Below are 19295 nucleotides of genomic sequence, written 5' to 3' on the forward strand. Positions count from 1 at the left end.
CATAACTTAGCAAGTATCTATTGGTCTTAGAGGGAGTGCTGAGTAGGTTTGAAACCTGGGATCCAAGGATTAAGCAATGAGGGGAGATCATACAATCCAAATTCCCTTGAATGAATGTTAAGAGATGATTTTATTGGAGTTTTCAAAACAGTAAGGGGAACGGACACAGTACAAACAGCAACCTAATTTTCTGATGAAGGGTCTAGGCCCGAAACGTCAGCCTTCCTGCTCCTATGATGCTGTTTGGCCTGCTGCGTTCATCCAGCTCTACACCTTGTTAACCTAATTTCTGTTGGTTGGGGAGTCTACAGCTAGGGGTCATAACATAAAAACCTAGAGCCATTTCCCTTAGGAATGAAATTAGGTAAAAAAATACCACACAGAAAGGGTGGTGCAAGTTTGGAACTCCTCATGCCTAATCAGTGCTCAAAACTAAATCAATGGTAAATTTAAAATCTGAGATTAAGAGATTTTTGTTACCTAAAGGTATTAAGGGACATGAATTAACAATGCGTATGTGGAGCTAGATCAAAAATCAGCCATACTTGTAGAATAAATAGTCTACCCTGTTCCTATGTTCCTATATTATCGTGACTATATCCAACTGAGGCTGGTAATCCCAGGCAACCTTGGCTACTGTGTCCAGTTTAGGGAACTGAAACTGGAATGAGACATCCAAGAAGGAGACAGTTTAGTCAAGAGCCACTCACCTGAAACCTGGGGTAGCAGGACTGAGTTATAAGGAGAAACAGGAGGAACCTGAGTGTTTTAGCCTGGAATGGAGATTTTTGTTCGTAAAAGTGTTACATTTACCTCTTCCACACCTTTCACTTTCTTAGTTATCTTTTTTAAAGATACCCAAGGAAGTGAAAAAGTTTTGAAGACTAACTGTGGCTACCTTTACTAAACACTAAAAGGCAGGGAAAAGGCAAAACATTTTCTGGCTTAGGCATTGAGAGACAGAACCAAATTAAAGACAGTAATGCATGATGGATTCACTTGACACATCATTGTCTGAAGTAATTTTCATTTCTTTGGTTTAAACAAGGTTTTTAGGTATTATTGAACCTCATAGACAGTCATGTCACTCAGTGATGAACTCAAGTCTGAAACATTTACTGTTTGATTAAGTGTTTGTTTCATCTCATTAAAGTAATTACTTGGAAGACCATACAAAGAAATTTCTCATCAAGTCACATCAAGTGTACTTTTCAAAGATTATTCTCAGATTGACAGGATCAAATTCAATATGGTCTTATGATTCATTACTCATAGTTTTGGGGTTACTCATAAGAGAAAAGAAAATATTATAAATAGAACTATGCCATAAACATTTTGGAAATAAAATTTAATACAAAGAAAATCAAACATAAATATAAAGCAATACAATGAACTATGGCACAAAAGCACTGGTGTTTCAATTTACTTAGAAATTATCACACATCTAACCAGTAAGCATTGCTGTTCATCAGCCACCTGACTAATAGTACTCATTCCATGTGCTCACCTGTTTCCAAACCTCTTTACTTTCTCACTTATTTCAATGGTGTCTCAAACCTGTTCTTAAATGTGGACCTGAATTTTGTCCCAATCACTAGCTGAAGACATATACTCCAAAACCTCATAACCTGTTGTGTTAAACAACTTTCTTCTGCTGTCTATCTTAAATCCATTACACTTAAGCTTGCTCCAATTTCCTCTAGTTCTAGACTGGATTATTTACAGGGTTTCAAGAATTTTTTTTGGAAAAGGAAGAAGTGAACACTTAATTCAAGTAATGGATATATTGTGTATTCCTTGACATGTTTAAAATCCTGATGCTAATTCATATTTACTCAGATCCAAAGTAAAATCAATTTTAATCAGCCTATTCAGACATGCTATGACATATCTTCATGGCCAGTTCAGACTTGAATCAGACCTTCTGGTCGAGAGATAGGGACACTACCATGTACCATAAGAGATCCTTGATGCAATCTGTATATTAGCTTATGTGTTTTGAATTTTTGCACCTTGGAAGACTTTCACATTGCTAGCTTTGTCCTCTCATTTCCTGTTCCCAACATTAGTCCAACCATAAATGGAATCCAGGGAATTGATTGGGACTTCACAGGCAAATGAAACTCTGAGGCCACAATCTAATGCCAGATGTGGATCAGGCTCGCGACTGGAGTTAATATCCATTCATATCCCAGTCACTCCCTTCATAACATTCCATAAAATCATGGAATGACACAACTCTCATATCCATGACAGCTCACGGGGACACAGCTAATCCCAAGTGCCGAACACCCACTCCCCACATATCCACAGCAATATTTTCTCTTTGGCTGCTGATTCGATCTTTGATGAGGGCCTCAACTGAAATTGCCTTAAACACATTCTCAGGCAGTGCATTCCCAATCTGAACCACTTGAGCATTAAAGAAACACTTTCCCTCGTGTTGCTTCCTTCACCACCCACCTAGGATCGATGTCTCCTGGCTTTTATTTTCTTCACACATGGGATGAGGTCGTGCATGCCTAGGCCAGTATTTATTGTCCATTCCTAATTGCCCAGATGGCAGTTAAGAGTCAACCACACTGCTGTGGTCTGGAGTTACATGTGGGCTAGACCAGGTGAAGATGGTAGATTTCCTTCCCTAAAGGAAGGATTTTCCTGACAATCATTTCATGGTCATCATTAAACCCTTAATTCCAGATTAATTTTTGAGTTCAAATTCCACAATTTTCCATGGCAGGATTTGAACCCAGGTCCCGATGAACATTAGCTGAGTTTTTGGGTTCATAGTCTGGTAATAATACCACTAGGCCATTGTCTCTCAACACTTGACTGTTCCACTAATGATAGCAGCACTTCTCTCTCTACTCTGTCTTCACCCAAAATAATTTTGATCATCTCCATCAAATGTCATTTCAACCGTTTCTTCTCCATGCCCAGCCATCCCAATCGATCAGCATAACTCAAGACCACCATCCCTGGAACAATGCTTAACAATTAAATTTTTTTTGCACCCTCTCTAAAGCCTTTGCATTAAAGTAGATTGATGAAGCTGGGAGTGTTCTCTCTGGAGTAGGAGATCTGACTGAGGTTTTCAAAAATCATGAGCAAGCTGGATAGAGCAGATAGGGAGAAACTTACCCAGGTTGTGGAAGAAACAAGGAGGAGAGGGAATAGATTTAAAGCAATGTGAAAACAAAGCAAAGGTGCTGTGAGAGAAAACATTTTCACACAGTGAGTAGTTGGTGTATAAAATGATCTGCCTGGAAATGTGGTGCATTCAAGAGTTTAATTGGATGATTATTTGGATAGAAATAGTGTACAGGAATATGGGGAAATGGCAGGAGATTGGCACTAGTTATTAGAGCCAGTGCAGGCACAATGCGCCAGTAGACCTTCTATACTGTCATAATCAATGATTCTATGAAATGCAGTATCCAGAACGGAACAGTACTTCAGCTGAGGCCAGACGAGCGTCTTATAAAGATTTTCTATAACCTTCTGCTTTTGTGCAGCATACCTCTCTTTACAAGTTAGCTCATGTTTCAGAGCAGAACAAGTTGTTCAACCTTTCACCGTTTACTTTTCGGAACAACATTTTCTGAGGAATTTGGGTAAAGGATCCAGATTTGGATAGTATAAAACAAACAAAGTTGGAAATAAGAGAGAATGAAATTGGATGATGTTGCGCTGAAAAGACGAGATTTGGAGATAAGTTCCAAGCTTTGAAGGCTCAAGAATTAAGGGGTGCGAGTCACAAATGATGGACTGGCAGAATGTAAACATTACAAGCTATAGGATGTAGGATGGGTGCCCTGGAAGTACAAAGGAGGGGAAAATATAGTGCAGCACTGACAACAATAATATGATTGTAAGCAAGAGATGGAGAAAAATTATGATGGGATGAAAATTTGAATGTTAAATAAGAAAAGGAAAGCCCATAGACCATTAGGTTTCTGTTGTAACCTGTCTGGAGGTGAGGACATTGCACTCAAAGAGACTCCCATACGTGGGAGCTTAGAAAGGATTCAGACTTTATAGAGGGATAGAGTTGCTGTGGAAATCAGCAGGGGTAGTTTTCACCTTCTGTTGTTGAGTAACAATCTAGCAGAGGAAACATGCTGCCCATTGTATAACCCACTGCCTTTTGGAATTGGCAAATTCCTGCCCAAAGAGTCAAAATAACAATTACATTTAATCCACTTACTCTGAAAATGTACTGGTTTTGCTTTGGAACCCACACAAAATCAGCCCCTTTGGATGCAACACTCATTGGATTCACTTGACTGCAGCATATAATCATACAGAACATCTACATTTTAAATTTCTATTGCTGTATTTTAGTTACAACCTGTTTGCATTCAACTGTAAGATTATGTACAAAGGAAAATGACAATATATCTGAAGCATACAGAATCATTGGGATACATGTTTTGTACAATAAATACAATGCAATATGAAGTTCTCTTACCTCTACTAAGGGGTGCCAGTGTGCAATTGGCTTCCGTGGGTATGCCAGCATCTCATTCCAGTGGTCCCTTCCCAGACCTTCAGCATTGATGCCCACGCGGCACACTCCAATGATCTCATTATGGCCAACACTAGTCACCATGAAATGAAGGAAATGTTCATTAATACATATTCCTTTTGTTTGACTTCCACTGTACAAAGTAGCAGAAATGGACTGAAGCCACGTGATGCCAAGGAGAAACCAGCCAATCTCTTGCATGGTCCAAAGTGAACTTGGACTGTAGAGATCATAGACTGAGCCCCAGTTTGTGTGGAGTTTACTGATCTCACACAAATTAACGGTAGGGGTCTTATAATTAACCTCAGTGCCTCTGCATTAGAAAAGTGTAAAATCACCTGGAGTTCTTATTTCTGGTCACCAGTTGATCAAACTGGGATGTACATGCATCAGGGGAGGATCATGTTGAGTTTCTACAGGACGTTGGTGAGGCTTCTTTTGGAATACTGTGTCCAGTTCTGGTCGCCCAGTTATAGGAAGGGTGTTATTAAGCCAGAGGAAATTTTTCAGGGTATTGCTGGGGTACAGAAGGTTTGACTTATACAGAAAGTTTGAATAGGCTGGGACTTTTTTTCACTGGAGCGTAGCAGGTGGAGAGGAGTTTATAAAATAATGAGGGGGATAGACAGAGTTAATGGCAGTTGTCTTTTTCCCTAGGATGGGGGATTTCAAGACTAGGGGGCACATTTTTAAGGAGAGAGATTTAAAAAAGACATGACGGGCAACTTTTTTTTACACAGAGGCAGGTTCCTTTGTGGAATGAACTTCCTGAAGAAGTGGTGAATGTGGGTACAATTACAACATTTAAAGACATTTGGATAAGTATATGAATAGGAAAGGTTTGGAGGGATATGGGCCAGGAGCAGGCAGGTGGGACTAGTTTAATTTGGGATTATGTTCAGCATGGACTGGTTGGACTGAAGAGTCTGTTTCTGCGCTGTATGACTCTATGACTATGACTCTAAGCATATGCTTGTACACACAATCTGGCTTTACAGCATTTGCCTGTTTGACTGCACACAACATGACTTAATAGCTACAAGAGTGGAAGTGGGAAATTTGAAGGGGAGAAGAAAACCCATTTGAACTGATCTCTATGGCACTGTGCAGATGGTGGACAACCTGCGTGAATTTTGAATTACCTTCTAGCAATGAATAAGGGAGGAGTTCATTTTTACAGCTGATGTTATTAAGGTGCAACCTTTATCTATTAACTTTTTACAGCTGCAAATTGCATGTTAATTTGTCTTCAGAAGTAGACAACATCTCCTGTGAGCTAACATTGCATCTTCGATAGTCTGTCACATTGATTTGCTGTGTCACAAGTTTATCATTCCTTATACTTTTAAAAGAGAATTTTATATATGACTTGAAAAGGAGAAGAAGACAAAATCGAAGGTTATAAGGAATCAGTGGGAAAATGTGACTAACTTGGGCATAATAGTCTGAATTGTAATATTCCATGAACATTAACACCATTTATGCTTAATTACAGGAGAGCATATGAGAACAGGCGGAGTTTTTAGGCGATTGGGTGAGTGAGGTGACTGGGGGGGAGCAAGCTGTCGGCAGGTTGGGGGTCAGCAATGTTACTGGGGGGTGAAATTGAGAGATAGAATGTGACCAGGAGTGGAGGTGATCTGGGGGATATTGGCAGAATGCAGAAAAATTGAACAGGAGAGAGTTGGGCGATCAGAAAAGAAAAGCAAAGCAATCAGGACACAGGGGACCATTAGCGGGCTGGTGCAGGAAGGTGTAGAATGATCTAGGATTGATCAGGATGGAGAGAAAATTGGAATGGACAGGGGAGAAATTAAAAGAGAAAGTAGGTGTGACCAGCAGAGATTGGGTTTAAAAATGAGGGGAAGGGGCCTAATAGAGGATTACAATGGTATCTGCTTCTGCTTCAGGTATACAGGAGGTGAAGGACACCCAATACCTCATATTAGCAGATAAAGGAAGTTTAACAATGCTTGTAGTGGTTCTTAATAATAATAATAATAATAAATCTTAATAATAATTCACTCTAAGATTCATCATCTGCTCTCCACTTGTGTCACATATTATAGAATCAAAGCTTAGACTGGGAAGTTTTCTCCTGATAGTGTGCTGGTTTGCAGTGAAATCTTCAGTTTGGCTTGTCAGTGAGTTTTACAAGGGTTCCTCTACTCACCGGTCATAGTCCATGACTGAGATCAGCAGGCTGACCTGGTCCATGTTCTCTGGAGGAATATCAAAGATAATCGCCTCGTTGTAAGTAGGATTTAATGTGTTTTTCTTTATGGTTGTTTTCTTCTTTTTTAACCTTCGACCTTCACACAGCAAAGACACCTTGACATACGGATCTAGAAAAGGAAGGCGTCCGATCACATTCGTGCATTATCAACGGGTAGGCTGACCTCCTAAAGAATGCCGAATACGTGGCAGTCACATTATTATTCCTTCTCACATCTTGGTGAAATTCACAGGTGACTGATTCATTCATCTTCATTTGACAATTGTAAAGAATTCAGATCTTACCCAGAGATGCAGGGTTTGGTTTAGTCCGATTATAACCAAATCGAAAAATGGGTGAATTTTCGAGCCAGTGGCCACTCTTTCGCAGCACAAGCCTCAAAGTTAAATCTGCTAATCTTTTTGTGAAATATCCTTTCACACAATAAAGTTAGTTCTACTAGGCTCTGCTGCTAAAGCAGCTGTTAAACACTGTGTCTTTAAAGCATCCTCTTTACTCTGTGATGGGAAAGGAAAGAGAGTGAAGATAAGAGACATTGTATTTAATTAAGCATGACCAATAAAGTAAATGTTATCAGAAATGCTTGAGAAAATCTTGGGCTGTGTGGAACACTGGTGGATGGCACTGAAAGTTTCAAACTGGTGCAGCATACGTTGGCAAGCTGGGAGGAAATATGTATCTATTTCTGTAAAGATGCTATTTTATCAAAAGTAGGGTGTCATGTAAAAGTGCTCCATAAGATATGATTTGGTTGTCTTAGCAAATACAAAAAAAATTCCCTCTTCTCCTTTGATGAATTAATTGCCTGTCAATTACTGTTTTATCTATATTCATTTTAGTGTGTTTGTTACAGTAAGAGTCCTTTAGTTATTTCTGTCAGCCACAGGGAAATTCATCTCTTTATAAACATTATCCATCCCTACATGGATTTAACAAATACAACTCAAAGGAAAGCATCAGATTAGTTTAATTAAACTAATAAAGTGTGATTAAGAATAGTTTCAGTGGCAGAAGAGCTCAAATAGGATTAAAGGTACAGGTAGGCAGCATCACAGGAATATAGGAACACAGAAACATAGGAATATAGGAGCAGAATAGGCCATTCAGCCTATCAAGACTGCCCCATCATTCTAAACTATGGCTGATCATCTCCTTGATATCAATGTCCCACACTATCTGCATATCCTTTAACGTCAATATTCTTCATAACCTATTAATTTCTGCCTTGATTCTGCTCAATGACTGAGCTTCCACTGCTCTCTGGGGTAGAGAAGGCAACACTGCTATGGTATATATTTCCACGAGGATTCTGTTGATCACTTTTCAGATTGAAGACTCTGAATTTGTTGAGTCTCTCTGCTCTCTTATCCACTAGATCTTGTGATTCTTGGTTTTCATAACTCATTTGGATTCCTTATTTATTATAACTACAGGAAACAGTTGTGTTGCACAACGGGTGACATCCATCGTGTCTGAATCAGAACCTCCGGGTTCAAGTCTCACTCCTGGACTTGATGCAAATCCTTCCAATATCCATCAATGGTAAGTGACAAGTGTGGAAGACCTTCCTGATCAGCCATGAGATGGGAAGAACATTGGAATTTCTAAGATCGCAATCCATGGTTTAAGCTTACGACAGGCAAGCACAGTGGTACATTGCCTCAGCAGCTAGGAGTTGTGTGGGGGGTAGATGAGCATTTAGCATCAGTTTGCTGCCAACAGTATGGGGTTCAGCTCCCATTGCTGCTGGGGTGGATTTGCAACCTACCATGTTTCCCTACTTTGTGACTCTGCAATTGGACCTGCTTTTGAAAAGAGATCTCGAGAAGAAGATGAAGAAGAATATTGACAGACCCCTTTGCTGCAGTGCTGCTGAGATATTGATTTCCAGAAGCCATGTGTTTATTTCCATGTTTGAACTTTCAGGGGTCTGAGCAACATGTAGTAGAGTAACAGCAATGAGCCCAACCCAATGTTAAAACCATCTTGCTCCACCTATTTTGTTTTATTTTATCTCCATTCTATGCTTTTCACAAGTGGGGTGATGAGATTCTTACCAGGCAGATTGGGCTTGTCAAGTGTTGATCATTAGTACTTGTTAAATGCCTTGTTAACACCACAACCCACTTCATTAATCTTCACGCTCCCACCTTACAAAACTCACCAAACAAATTCGACTTCAGGAAAACGCAACAAGGAAACCAATGTGAGATCCCTGCCAGACTTAACTCATCGCTTGCTCTGAACAACCTTCCTGTTGGACAGTGGGCACCAAGATCTTGAGGCACGCTTCATAGGCACTGGCCACATTAACCCACATTCAAAGGCACTGCTATCTGACTTGTGTCAACTTCTACAGACCCACTTTGATTTGCCTCCAGGCCGCTTTTGCATTACAGTGTGTATATCACAAAGTGCACTGGGTGACTGTCATTGCAATACTGCAGCAAGGACACTGTGTGCTCAGGGAAACACTCCCAGCATCTCTGGGACTTTCGCTTACTCTCACAGCACTGACTCATTCTGCTCCCATCTCCCATGCCTTGCATTGCATTGCCTTGCCTTGCTTTGCCCTCTCAGTTAGAGATACCAGGCTCACTGTACTGTTGCCTTTCCTTGCTGTTCAGTGCAGGCACAAAGTCAGGAAGCTTGTCGTAGTAGTCAACAGGCCCAGTCAAGTCCAGGAGGGGAGCCTTCACTCAGGGATGCCAGGACAGTGAATGAAGGGTGGCCTGTGATACCAGTCTAAGCCCTGCTTGAGGTGGTCAGAGCCAGGATCCTCTCTTCATCAGGGACGAAGAGCCAAATGGCAAGTAGAATACCACCCGTCCTGACTCTTTCTGTCATACTGTAGGCTGCTTTTCCCTGGAATGAGAGAGAGACAGGTACTATGGGAGATTAGACTGGATGGCACATCTGGTACTGTGGGTGCAGGTACAAAAGTGCCTGAGTGAGTAAGTGGGCAACACAGAGGGCATGTAGAGTGAATAGTGTCAGGGGTTTGAGGGAAACAGGTGAAAGTGAATGGGGAAGATGTTGCAGGCAGTAGCAAAAGTGGTACAGCATGTGCCTTGGTGGCGCATGGGGATAGAGTGAGTGTGAGGTATTGGAGAGAAGGTGATGGCACTTATGCTGGCAAATTGGTGAAGGGCACTGACCTTCTTCCTACAGTGCTGGGCATTGGTCCAGATGGTTCAAATTGCTTTGACCCAGGTGGCAATCTAGGACCAGGCTAGTGTGATCTGGTGTTGTAGCCTCCATTGCACATTCCATGACAAGTTCCATCTCTATACCAACCCAGCCAACAGGAGCCCCAAGTCCTGCCTGCAAAGCAGGGCTCTGTTTACTGTTTGTCTACCGTTTCGAGAGGGAATCTCTGGACTGATAATGTTTTTCCTTGGTGCACAGCGTGTTTTATAGATGGCGTGAATGCAAGAGATGCTGGGGAATTACGGAATATTCACTGAGTGGCAAATTGTTCTGAGAATGTGCATGGTAAGATGGGGTGCAAATGGGACATGAGAGATGCCACAGGGAATGGTGGGTAATCAATGAGGTGAGCATGGTAAGGTTTGGTGACAAAACTCGCTAGGCCTCACAGCGACAATTCCATCAAAAAAAAATCAAGACAACTTAGACTTGCTCAAAAAAATGTAAGATTCAATCCTTAAAATTAATCTACATTATGTTGTATTAAAGAAACAAATTAACTCAATTTGATGGGTTGTACTTTTTACAGAGTAATGGGGATCAAGAAATCAGGGACCAGTTTAAGTTTTAAATTCTGCTCCAGTTTTGTTTTTTAAGGCTCCTCATGCTCAGCTTTGCTGGGAGGGCAAGCACAGGATTGACCCCCTAAACCTCTAATGGAAACCCATGTGGATGAGTTCTTTCAGAAAGACAAGAATATGAAAGGGAGACTTGCTCCAATCAAAGCCAAGCCACTGGCCTGCCTCAGAACTTACCCCCAGCTTTATATCTCCAGTTGGAGTTTACTTTTTTTTGCTGGCCTGTTCAGCTTTGGCAAAGGCTTCCCTTGGGTGAGAGATCTTCAAAGTATTAATAACTTGCCTAATTTTGGTATCTCGAGTGACCATTTTACAGATTTCATTGCACCAGTCTCAAGTGTTTCCTTATCTTTAATTGCTGCTTTACAATAGATACCAGCTAGTTTTATTACTCTTCAGCCTCCAGAACCCCTCAGGAGGGCTTAACCTCTTTATTAAAACGTCCCACAGCTTTTCTTGTCATATGTAAACCATACACTTATCTCTGTTGACTTTAATCTACAATGTTTTGACCATCTTTTAGGTTGCTCTGCCTTGTTGGCTGTTTCATTTGTCTCAATCTGTCTTCCACTCTCCATCTGGGTATCACCAGTGAATCTGTTTAACTTCCATTGCACTTCTGAAGCCAGACAGAGTCCATAATGCATGAAATAGTTATCCTTTCACCGATTTCTAAGATACTCCACCAATCTCCTGAATAATTCTTGTTACTTCCACTCAGAAAACCTCTTACCAACTCCATGTTCAACTTGGAGACCCACTGCTTTCAGTGTAAAGAGCTTTATTGAGCCTTTTTGGAAGTCTTGGTACGGTACAGCACAGGTCATTGACCTGAAGTATTGGTCTCAATTTTGTCTGCAGGAAGGATGGAGCTGTTGTGGGCGTGTGTGAGGAAGGACCAGAGATAGAGTAACCTGACCACAGTGAGCCTCAGCAAGAACTAGAGGAAGAGCAGACACAGCAACATCACTGAAGTGGAATAGTTTCCAGAGATGTGTGTGGCTGCAGGAGTGAATCATCAATGGTTTTGTTTCTGAAAAGACAGGTAACAGTCTGTTCTTCATTGACACTGATGATGGAAGACCTGTTCCAGAATGAAGAAAAATAGAAACTGCCATGAATTAACCTAATTCGACAGTGTTTAAAAATGCCAACGTCCAAATCAGACAATTGATGACTCCTGCAACAAACATCATTAACACAAATGAGTTGCAGCCTGTTAACATCTTCATTTGGTGTGACTTAAGCTGAGCTATTGGTCAGTTGGATGTCCTGCTGGATGCTGGCAGCAGATCCAAGGCAGAAAGCACTGATCCTCTCGGGGTAAGGTCTGAAGATCTGCTCCTTCTAGCACTGCCTGTGGGTCATGGTTGAACAGGGCTGCTCATCTCCCAGTGCTCAAAAGTAAGCCTTCAGTCTTCAAGTGACCTGAAGTGCTACTTGGAACTCCAGCCCCTGCCCATGGGCCCCCAACCAGTGTGTGTCTCCTGGGGCTAAACACTGCTCCTACCCACCATCCAGGCAGTCAATCCAGCTAACTACTGTTTGGATGTTGGTCTAAAGCAATTCAAACCTCCGTGTGTCCTAGCATTTCTGATTTCTTCCTTCACTCCAATGACACTGTGTCCTTACATCTCCATCCACTAATACAACAACTTTAACTTAAATTTATATAGCACCTCTTCTATAATGAAACATCCCAAGATACTTCATGAAAATATTATAAAACAAGACGTGACATTGACACACAAGGTGATATTAGTGGATTGGTCAACAAGGCATATGTTTTAAGAAATATCCTAAAGGAGGAAAGAAGTGTAGAGGTGTCGAAAGGGATTTCCAGAGTGAAGGGCCTTGATAGTTGAAATCACAGCTAACAATGATGCAACAATTATAATTGCGCTTGCACAATTGTCATTTTCTCTCATGACTGAAGCATTTGAGCATCTCCAGATGTTTATTTTCATGCCACGAGAAAGCAGATTACCTGGTCACATTTTCAACTACCATCATTTGGGAATTTGCAGTATACAAATTGGCTGCTGTGTTTCTCTAGGTTACAATAGTGATTACACTACTTAAGGTGCTTCACTAGCAGTACATCAAAGGTATGAATGAAAATTCTTCCTTTCACCGTTTCATCGACTTGGGTGTCATTCAGTTCAGTGTTTGCTCACATAAGAAATAAGATCGCACTGCACCTCTCCTTAGCAATTACTGCCCATTTTGTTTTCCCTGCGATGGATGATGAGTGTCAGAACAACATCATGGAATATTCATGGTAATATACTTTCCAAGGATTCTACACTCGAACTACTTAATACAAGCAGTAGCACTGTTTTTCCGAGTAAGGATGTTCATAAATAATGAATTGGATTGAGACAGCAGATGTTATATCAGCAAATCTATGTATGTTATTGACTGGAAAGGCTGTCTAGGAATTTTGTATAAAGTTGGGGGAGGGTGAATATTTCATCATAGAGTCCTAACAGTATGGAAACAGGCCATTTAGCCCATCAGGTCCATACACTGAACCTCAAAACAGCATGCCACTCTGACCCACCACCACACCCACCCCCCAACCTATCCCTGTAACCCTGCATTTCCCATGGTCAATCCACCTAGCCTGCACATCTTTGGACTGCGGGAAGAAACTTACGCAGACACTGGGAGAATGTGCAAACTCCACAAAAACAGACTCCCAAGGGTGGAATTAAACCCCAGATCCCTGAGTATGAGCCACTGAGCCATTGTGCTACCCATATTTGTGGTCCCATTGGAAATCCATGCTTAAAGGCAGGAGATGGAAATTCAACATTGTATCTCTCATGCTGTGCTCCCTGAAGACAGGGATCATGGATTAATCCTTACCATGTAACAAGTTAATTGATCTGCTGAAATCGTACAATAAATCAGGATTAATTGGATTGTTCATGTTCAGCAGACTGAGCAAGAGTTTTGCTTTCGAAAGAGCACAATCTCTCGGTATTTGCGGGGTGTGGGAACTGATAATTAACTAATGAAACAAATGCAGTCTTAGTACAATTTACTCAATATGATATCACTGACTTTCAAGCTGACAGGCAACATCACATTTAGATGGGAACTATTTTCACCCATCATCTGACCTATCCTGAACATGTCATAGAGTCATAGAGTCCTACAGCAAGGAGACGGACCCTTCGGCCCAAACTGGTCTCTGCCAACCACAATGTCCATCCACGCTAACCCTATTTCCCTGCACTTGGCCCATATCCTTCTAAATCTTTCTTATCCATGTATTCGTCCAAATGCCTTTTAAATGTTGTTAATGTACCCACCTCAACCACTTCCACTGGCAGCTCATTCCATATGCGTACCACCCTCTGTGTAAAAACTTTGCCCCTCAGGTTCCCATGTATTCTTTCCCCTCCTACCTTAACCCAAGTCCTCGATTCCCCCCAACCCTGGGGAAAAGACTGAGTGCATTCACCCCATCCATGCCTCGCATGATCTTATAAACTTCTACAAGATCCCCCCTCCATCTCCTATGCTGTAAAGAATAAAGTCCTAGCTTGTCCAACCTTTCCCTATAACTCAGTCCCTTCAGTCCTGGCAACATTCTTGTAAATTTCTTCTGCACTCTTTCCAGTTTAATAACATTCTTTCTACACCAAGGTGACCAAAACTGAACACAATATTCCAAGTGCGGCCTCACCAACGTCCTGAACAACTGCAACATAACTTCCTCACTTCTGTACTCAATGCCCTGACTGATGAAGGCCAGTGTGCCAAAAGCCTTCTTCACTGCCCTGTTTACCTGTGACTCCACTTTCAGAGAACTGTGTACCTGAATTCCAAGGACCTTTTGTTCCACTACACTACTTAAGGCTCTAACATTCACTATGAAACTCCTACCTTGATTTCACTTTCCAAATTCAACACCTCACACTTATCTATATGAAACTCCATTTGCCATTTCTCAGCCCACTTCCCCAGCTGATCAAGATCTTGTTGCAATTTCTGATAACCTTCCTCACTGTCCACGATTCCATCTATTTTAGTGTCATCCGCAAACTTACCAATCATGCCTTGTAGATTCTCATCCAAATTATTGATATAGATAACAAACAGCGATGGGCCTAGCACCGATCCCTGAGGCATCCTTCCACTATTATTCTCTGCTTCCTACCATCAAGCCAATTGTGTATCCAATTTGCCAGCTCTCCCTGGATTCCATGCGATCTAACCTTCCAGACCAGCTTACCATGTGGAACCTTATCAAAGGCCTTACTGAAATCCATACAGACTACATCTACTGCCCTGTCCTTATCAACCTTCCTGATCACTTCATTAAAGAATGCATTTGTGACGCATAATGCTGACTACTTCTAATCAAACCTTGCCTTTCCAAATGCATGTATATCTTATCTCTCAGAATCTTCTTAAGTAACTTACCTACCACAGACATTAGGCTTACTGGACTATAATTTCCAGGTGTTTCTTTGCAGCCCTTCTTGAATAAGGGCACAACATTCGCTACTTTCCAGACTTCCGGGGCCTCACCTGTGGCTAACGGTGATGCAAATATATCAGCCAGGGCCCCTGCAATTTCTTCTCTAGCATCTTGCAGGGTTCTTGGATATATCTGGTCAGGATCAGGATATTTATCCATCTTCATACATTCTAATACCTCCAACACCTCCTCTACTGTGATATGGACTGTCCCCATGATACTGCCACTAACTTCCCCAAGTTCCCAAGTCTTCATGTCTTTCTCCACAGTAAACACATGGGAGAAATATTCATTTTGGACCTCTCCCGTCTCCAACGGCTCTGCCCATACATGTTCACTTTGGTCTTTGAGGGGTCCTATTCTCTCTTTAGTTATTCTTTTTCCTTTAACATACTTAAAGAAATCTTTTTGGGTTCACCTTAGTCTTCTCAGCCAAAGTTATTTCATGTCCCCCTTTCACCTTCCTGATTTCCTTCTTCAGTAAACTCCTGTATCCCCTCTATACCTCCAGGGATTCCCCTGATCGCAGCTGCCTGCTCCTGAGCCATGCCTCCTTCATTTTTCTGGTCAAAGCCTCAAGATCTCTTGTCACCCAGGGTTCCCTACTCCTGCCAACATTGACCTTCACCCCCCCACAGGAACATATAGATCCTGAACTTTAGCTATCACACTTTTAAAGGCCTCCAACTTGCCGGAGGTGCCTTTTCCTGCAAGCAAACTACTCCAATCAATCCCTGCAAGCTTCTGTCTAATTCCATCAAAATTCACCTTGCCCCAGTTTAGAACTTGAACCTGTGGACCAGTTTTGTCCCTCTCCATAACTTTTAAAATTAAGAGAACTATGGTCACTGGTCCCAAAGTGCTCCCCCAGCGTCACCTCAGTCACCTGTCCTGCCCTATTTCCCAAGAGTAGGTTGTTGGCTTGCTCACTGAGCGACTGGTTATCAAACAGACGTTTTGTCGCCATGCTAGGTAACATCATCAGTGCGGCCGCCAATGAAGCGATGTTGTTCTACTTGGCTTAGTGTTTATATGATCCGGCCTGTTAAGTTGGGTTGTATCATTTCTGGTTCTGTTCTGCATGGGTTTGTATATGGGGTCTAATTCCACACGTTTGTTGATTGCATTATGATGGAAAACCAGGCCTCTAGGAATTCCCGTGTGTGTCTGTGGTTGGCTTGAGCTAGGATGGTCACGTTGTCCCAGTTAAATTGATGGCCTTTATAGTCTGAGTGCACCGAGATGAGGGAAAGTTCATCATGTCGTTTTGCTGCTCGCTGGTGTTTGTGTATCCTGATGGCTAGTTTCCTTCCTGCCTGGCCGATGTATCTTTGTTGCAGTCATTGCAAGGTATTTTGTAAACTACGTTGGTCCTACACGTCATGGGTATGGGGTCTTTGATCCTTGTCAATGTTTATTGATGAACAATGCTGCTTCATCTGAGGCCACACTGATGATGTTACCTAGCATGGTGATGAAATGTCTGTATGATAACCAACCAGCTCAGCGAGCAAGCCAACAACTTCATCCACAACCCGAGCTACAAATCTTTGCAAGAACCTTAAATTCCCAAGAGTAGGTCACATTTTGCCCCTTCCCGAGTAGGACCCTCTGCATACTGCTTGAGGAGACTTTCCTGAACACATTGAACAAATTCCACCTCATCTAAGCCTTTAATAACATGGCAGTCCCAGTCTATGTTAGGAAAATTAAAATCCCCCACTATGACCCACCCTATTACTCCTGCAAGTCTCCCCAGTCTCCCTGTGTATTTGTTCCTCTAATTCCTGTTGACTATTTGGGGGCCTATAGTACAACCCCAATAACGGCACCATCCCCTTCTTATTTCTTAGCTCCATTCACAAAGCCTCACTGGATGATCCCTCAGTTATTTCATCTTTGACTACTGCTGTGATACTCCCCTTAATCAAAAATGCAATCCCCCTCCTGTCTTTCCACCACCTATGTCCCATCTAATGCACCTGTACCCTGGCACATTAAGCTGCCAGTCCTGTCCCTCCTTTAGCCATGTTTCTGTAATGGTTATAATATCCCAGTCCCATGTTCCTATCCATGCCCTGAGTTCATCAGCCTTACCTGTCAGCTCTTGCATTGAAATAGATGCAATTTAATCCAACAGGCATTTCTCGTTCCCTGTTCTGTTCTAGCCTAACCTGTCTCTTCAACTTGCTATTTCTGATTACTGTATCTCCTTCCAGCGTCAAACTTACCTCCCTGCTGTTGAGGATCCCACACCCTCCTGCCAATCCAGTTTAAACCCTCCCTTGTATCACGAGCAAATCTGCCCACCTGGATATTGGTCCCCATCCAGTTCAGGTACAACCTGTCCCTCTTGAACAGGTCACCTCTGCCCCAGAAGGATCCCAATGATACAGGAATCTGAATCCCTGCCCCCTGCACCAATTCTTTAGCCATACATTCATCTGCCATATCCTCCTGTTCTTACCCTAATTAGCACGTGGCACTGGAAGTATTCTGGAGATTATCACCTTCGAGGTCCTGGTTTTTAGCCTTTTTCCTAGCTCTCTATAATCACTCTGCAGGACCTCATCCCTATTCCTACCTGTGTCATTTGTGCCAACGTGCACAATGACTTCTGGCTGCTCACCCTCCCCCTTGAGAATGTTCTGCAGCTGCTCAGAGACATCCTGGACCCTGGCACCTGGGAAGCAACACACCATCCTGGATTCCCATCTGCAGCCACAGAATCTCCTGTATGTCCCCCTAACTATCGAGTCTCCTATCACTAAGGTTCTATTTACCTTTACCCTTTCCCAGTGTGTCCCAGAGCCAGTCGTGGTACCACGGGCCTGGACACTGCTGCTTTCCCCTGAACGCTCATTCCCCCCTCCAACAGTATCCAAAACAGTATACTTGTTTTCAAGGGGAATGGTCACAGGGGATTCCTGCTCTCTCTGCCTACTCCCTTTGCATTTCCTGGTGGTCACCCAGCTACTCTCTGCCTGCACCTTAGGTGTGACCACCTCACTGAAATTCTTATCTATGAAGCAGTCAGCATCTCGAATGATCCTGAGTGCTTCCAGCTCCAGCACCAGCTCCCTAACATGGTCTCCCAGGAGCTGCAGTTGGGTTCACTTCCCATAGGGTCGTCATCAGGGACAGTGGAAGTCTCCTTGAGCTCCCACATCCTGCAGGAGGAGCATGCCACTGCCCTAACTACCATCTCAAATGCTGTAAGACTAAAGATGGAAGTTAAAGAGACTTTACCTAAGCTTACCTGTACCTTTTGCTGAGCCGCTGCTCACCGAAGCCTCTTGAGCCTGGTACTGTTGAAGACTGATTAATAAAAATTGATCATTAAATAAAAATTGATCATTAAATAAAAATGAATGACGCACTATACAAATACCGGGAAGCTAGATTGAGCGAGTAAGTTGGATCTTGCCCCTTTTGCTTTGAGCATTACCTCGGGAAATTAGCTTCCTAGAAGCTGAAAATCGAGGAACCCTACTTTCAGTCAGCTCTGAAAATGGACAAGCATTTGTTTTGGATGGAAGGCAGCTTAAAATCAGAGCTATATTGTATTATAAGACTTCAACTACAATTTTTGAAGAACTAATTTATTAATAGCAAGTGTCTTAACTTAAGGGGATTTGTCTGTGAAATGATTCAATGTTGCTGTTCTCGTTAGAGCAAGAACATCATTTTCTAGGATTAGACTTTGTAGCTTGAGACGTGCAAAGCTCATGTACCAATTTTCGAAAAAATCTTTCTGGAGAGAAGAAATATAATTCTGATTTTCATCATGCAGCGACATATTTGAGGCTAATACTCTTTTAACAAACACTGTTTAATGTCAGTGCAAATAATTTGCGGTTCATTAGATCCAATCTACCCATTGAATAGTCATTATTCATGTGTGCCCTTTTTATTCGATCAGGTTAATTTCCCCAGACAAAACTGAAACTTAATTTAATGGTTTGTAACAATGATTGGAATTACGCGAGCCAAAGCTGTCAGTGCATGTGAAATTGCAGAAGATTTTTGATTTTTTTTCTTTCAAAGGTTTGTGCACTTTCCATCTATGTGAATGTGGAAGTCGGAGTTGTACTCAAATTTTATTCATTTCTGCCACAATTGCTAATTTTAACACCACTTTTATGATAGCATACTAACTTTGCAATGTATGAAAACGAGCTTCCTTACAGCTGTTTTCAAGAATACAATCAATGTTTTCCATCCTTTTTTGAATCAAACAGCAACAAC

The 19295-nt window shown here is 42.0% G+C and overlaps 1 protein-coding gene across 2 annotated transcripts in view; it reads right to left on the bottom strand.

The window, feature by feature from the left end:
* The window catches only part of LOC109925922 (synaptotagmin-6-like), a 277783-nt gene that overhangs the window by 6824 nt on the left and 251664 nt on the right, over positions 1 to 19295 (bottom strand). The window contains exons 5-7 of one of the 2 annotated variants that reach the window (XM_048612117.1): positions 6702 to 6873; positions 4472 to 4601; positions 814 to 834 (exon numbers count right to left, since the gene is read on the bottom strand). In XM_048612117.1, coding sequence (XP_048468074.1) covers positions 814 to 834; positions 4472 to 4601; positions 6702 to 6873 — 323 coding nt within the window. The remainder of the gene's footprint in view (positions 1 to 813; positions 835 to 4471; positions 4602 to 6701; positions 6874 to 19295) is intronic. The other variant, XM_048612116.1, reaches the window with a different exon arrangement.

The sequence above is a fragment of the Rhincodon typus genome, chromosome 25 (assembly GCF_021869965.1).
Source record: "Rhincodon typus isolate 14 chromosome 25, sRhiTyp1.1, whole genome shotgun sequence".
NCBI lineage: Eukaryota > Metazoa > Chordata > Chondrichthyes > Orectolobiformes > Rhincodontidae > Rhincodon > Rhincodon typus.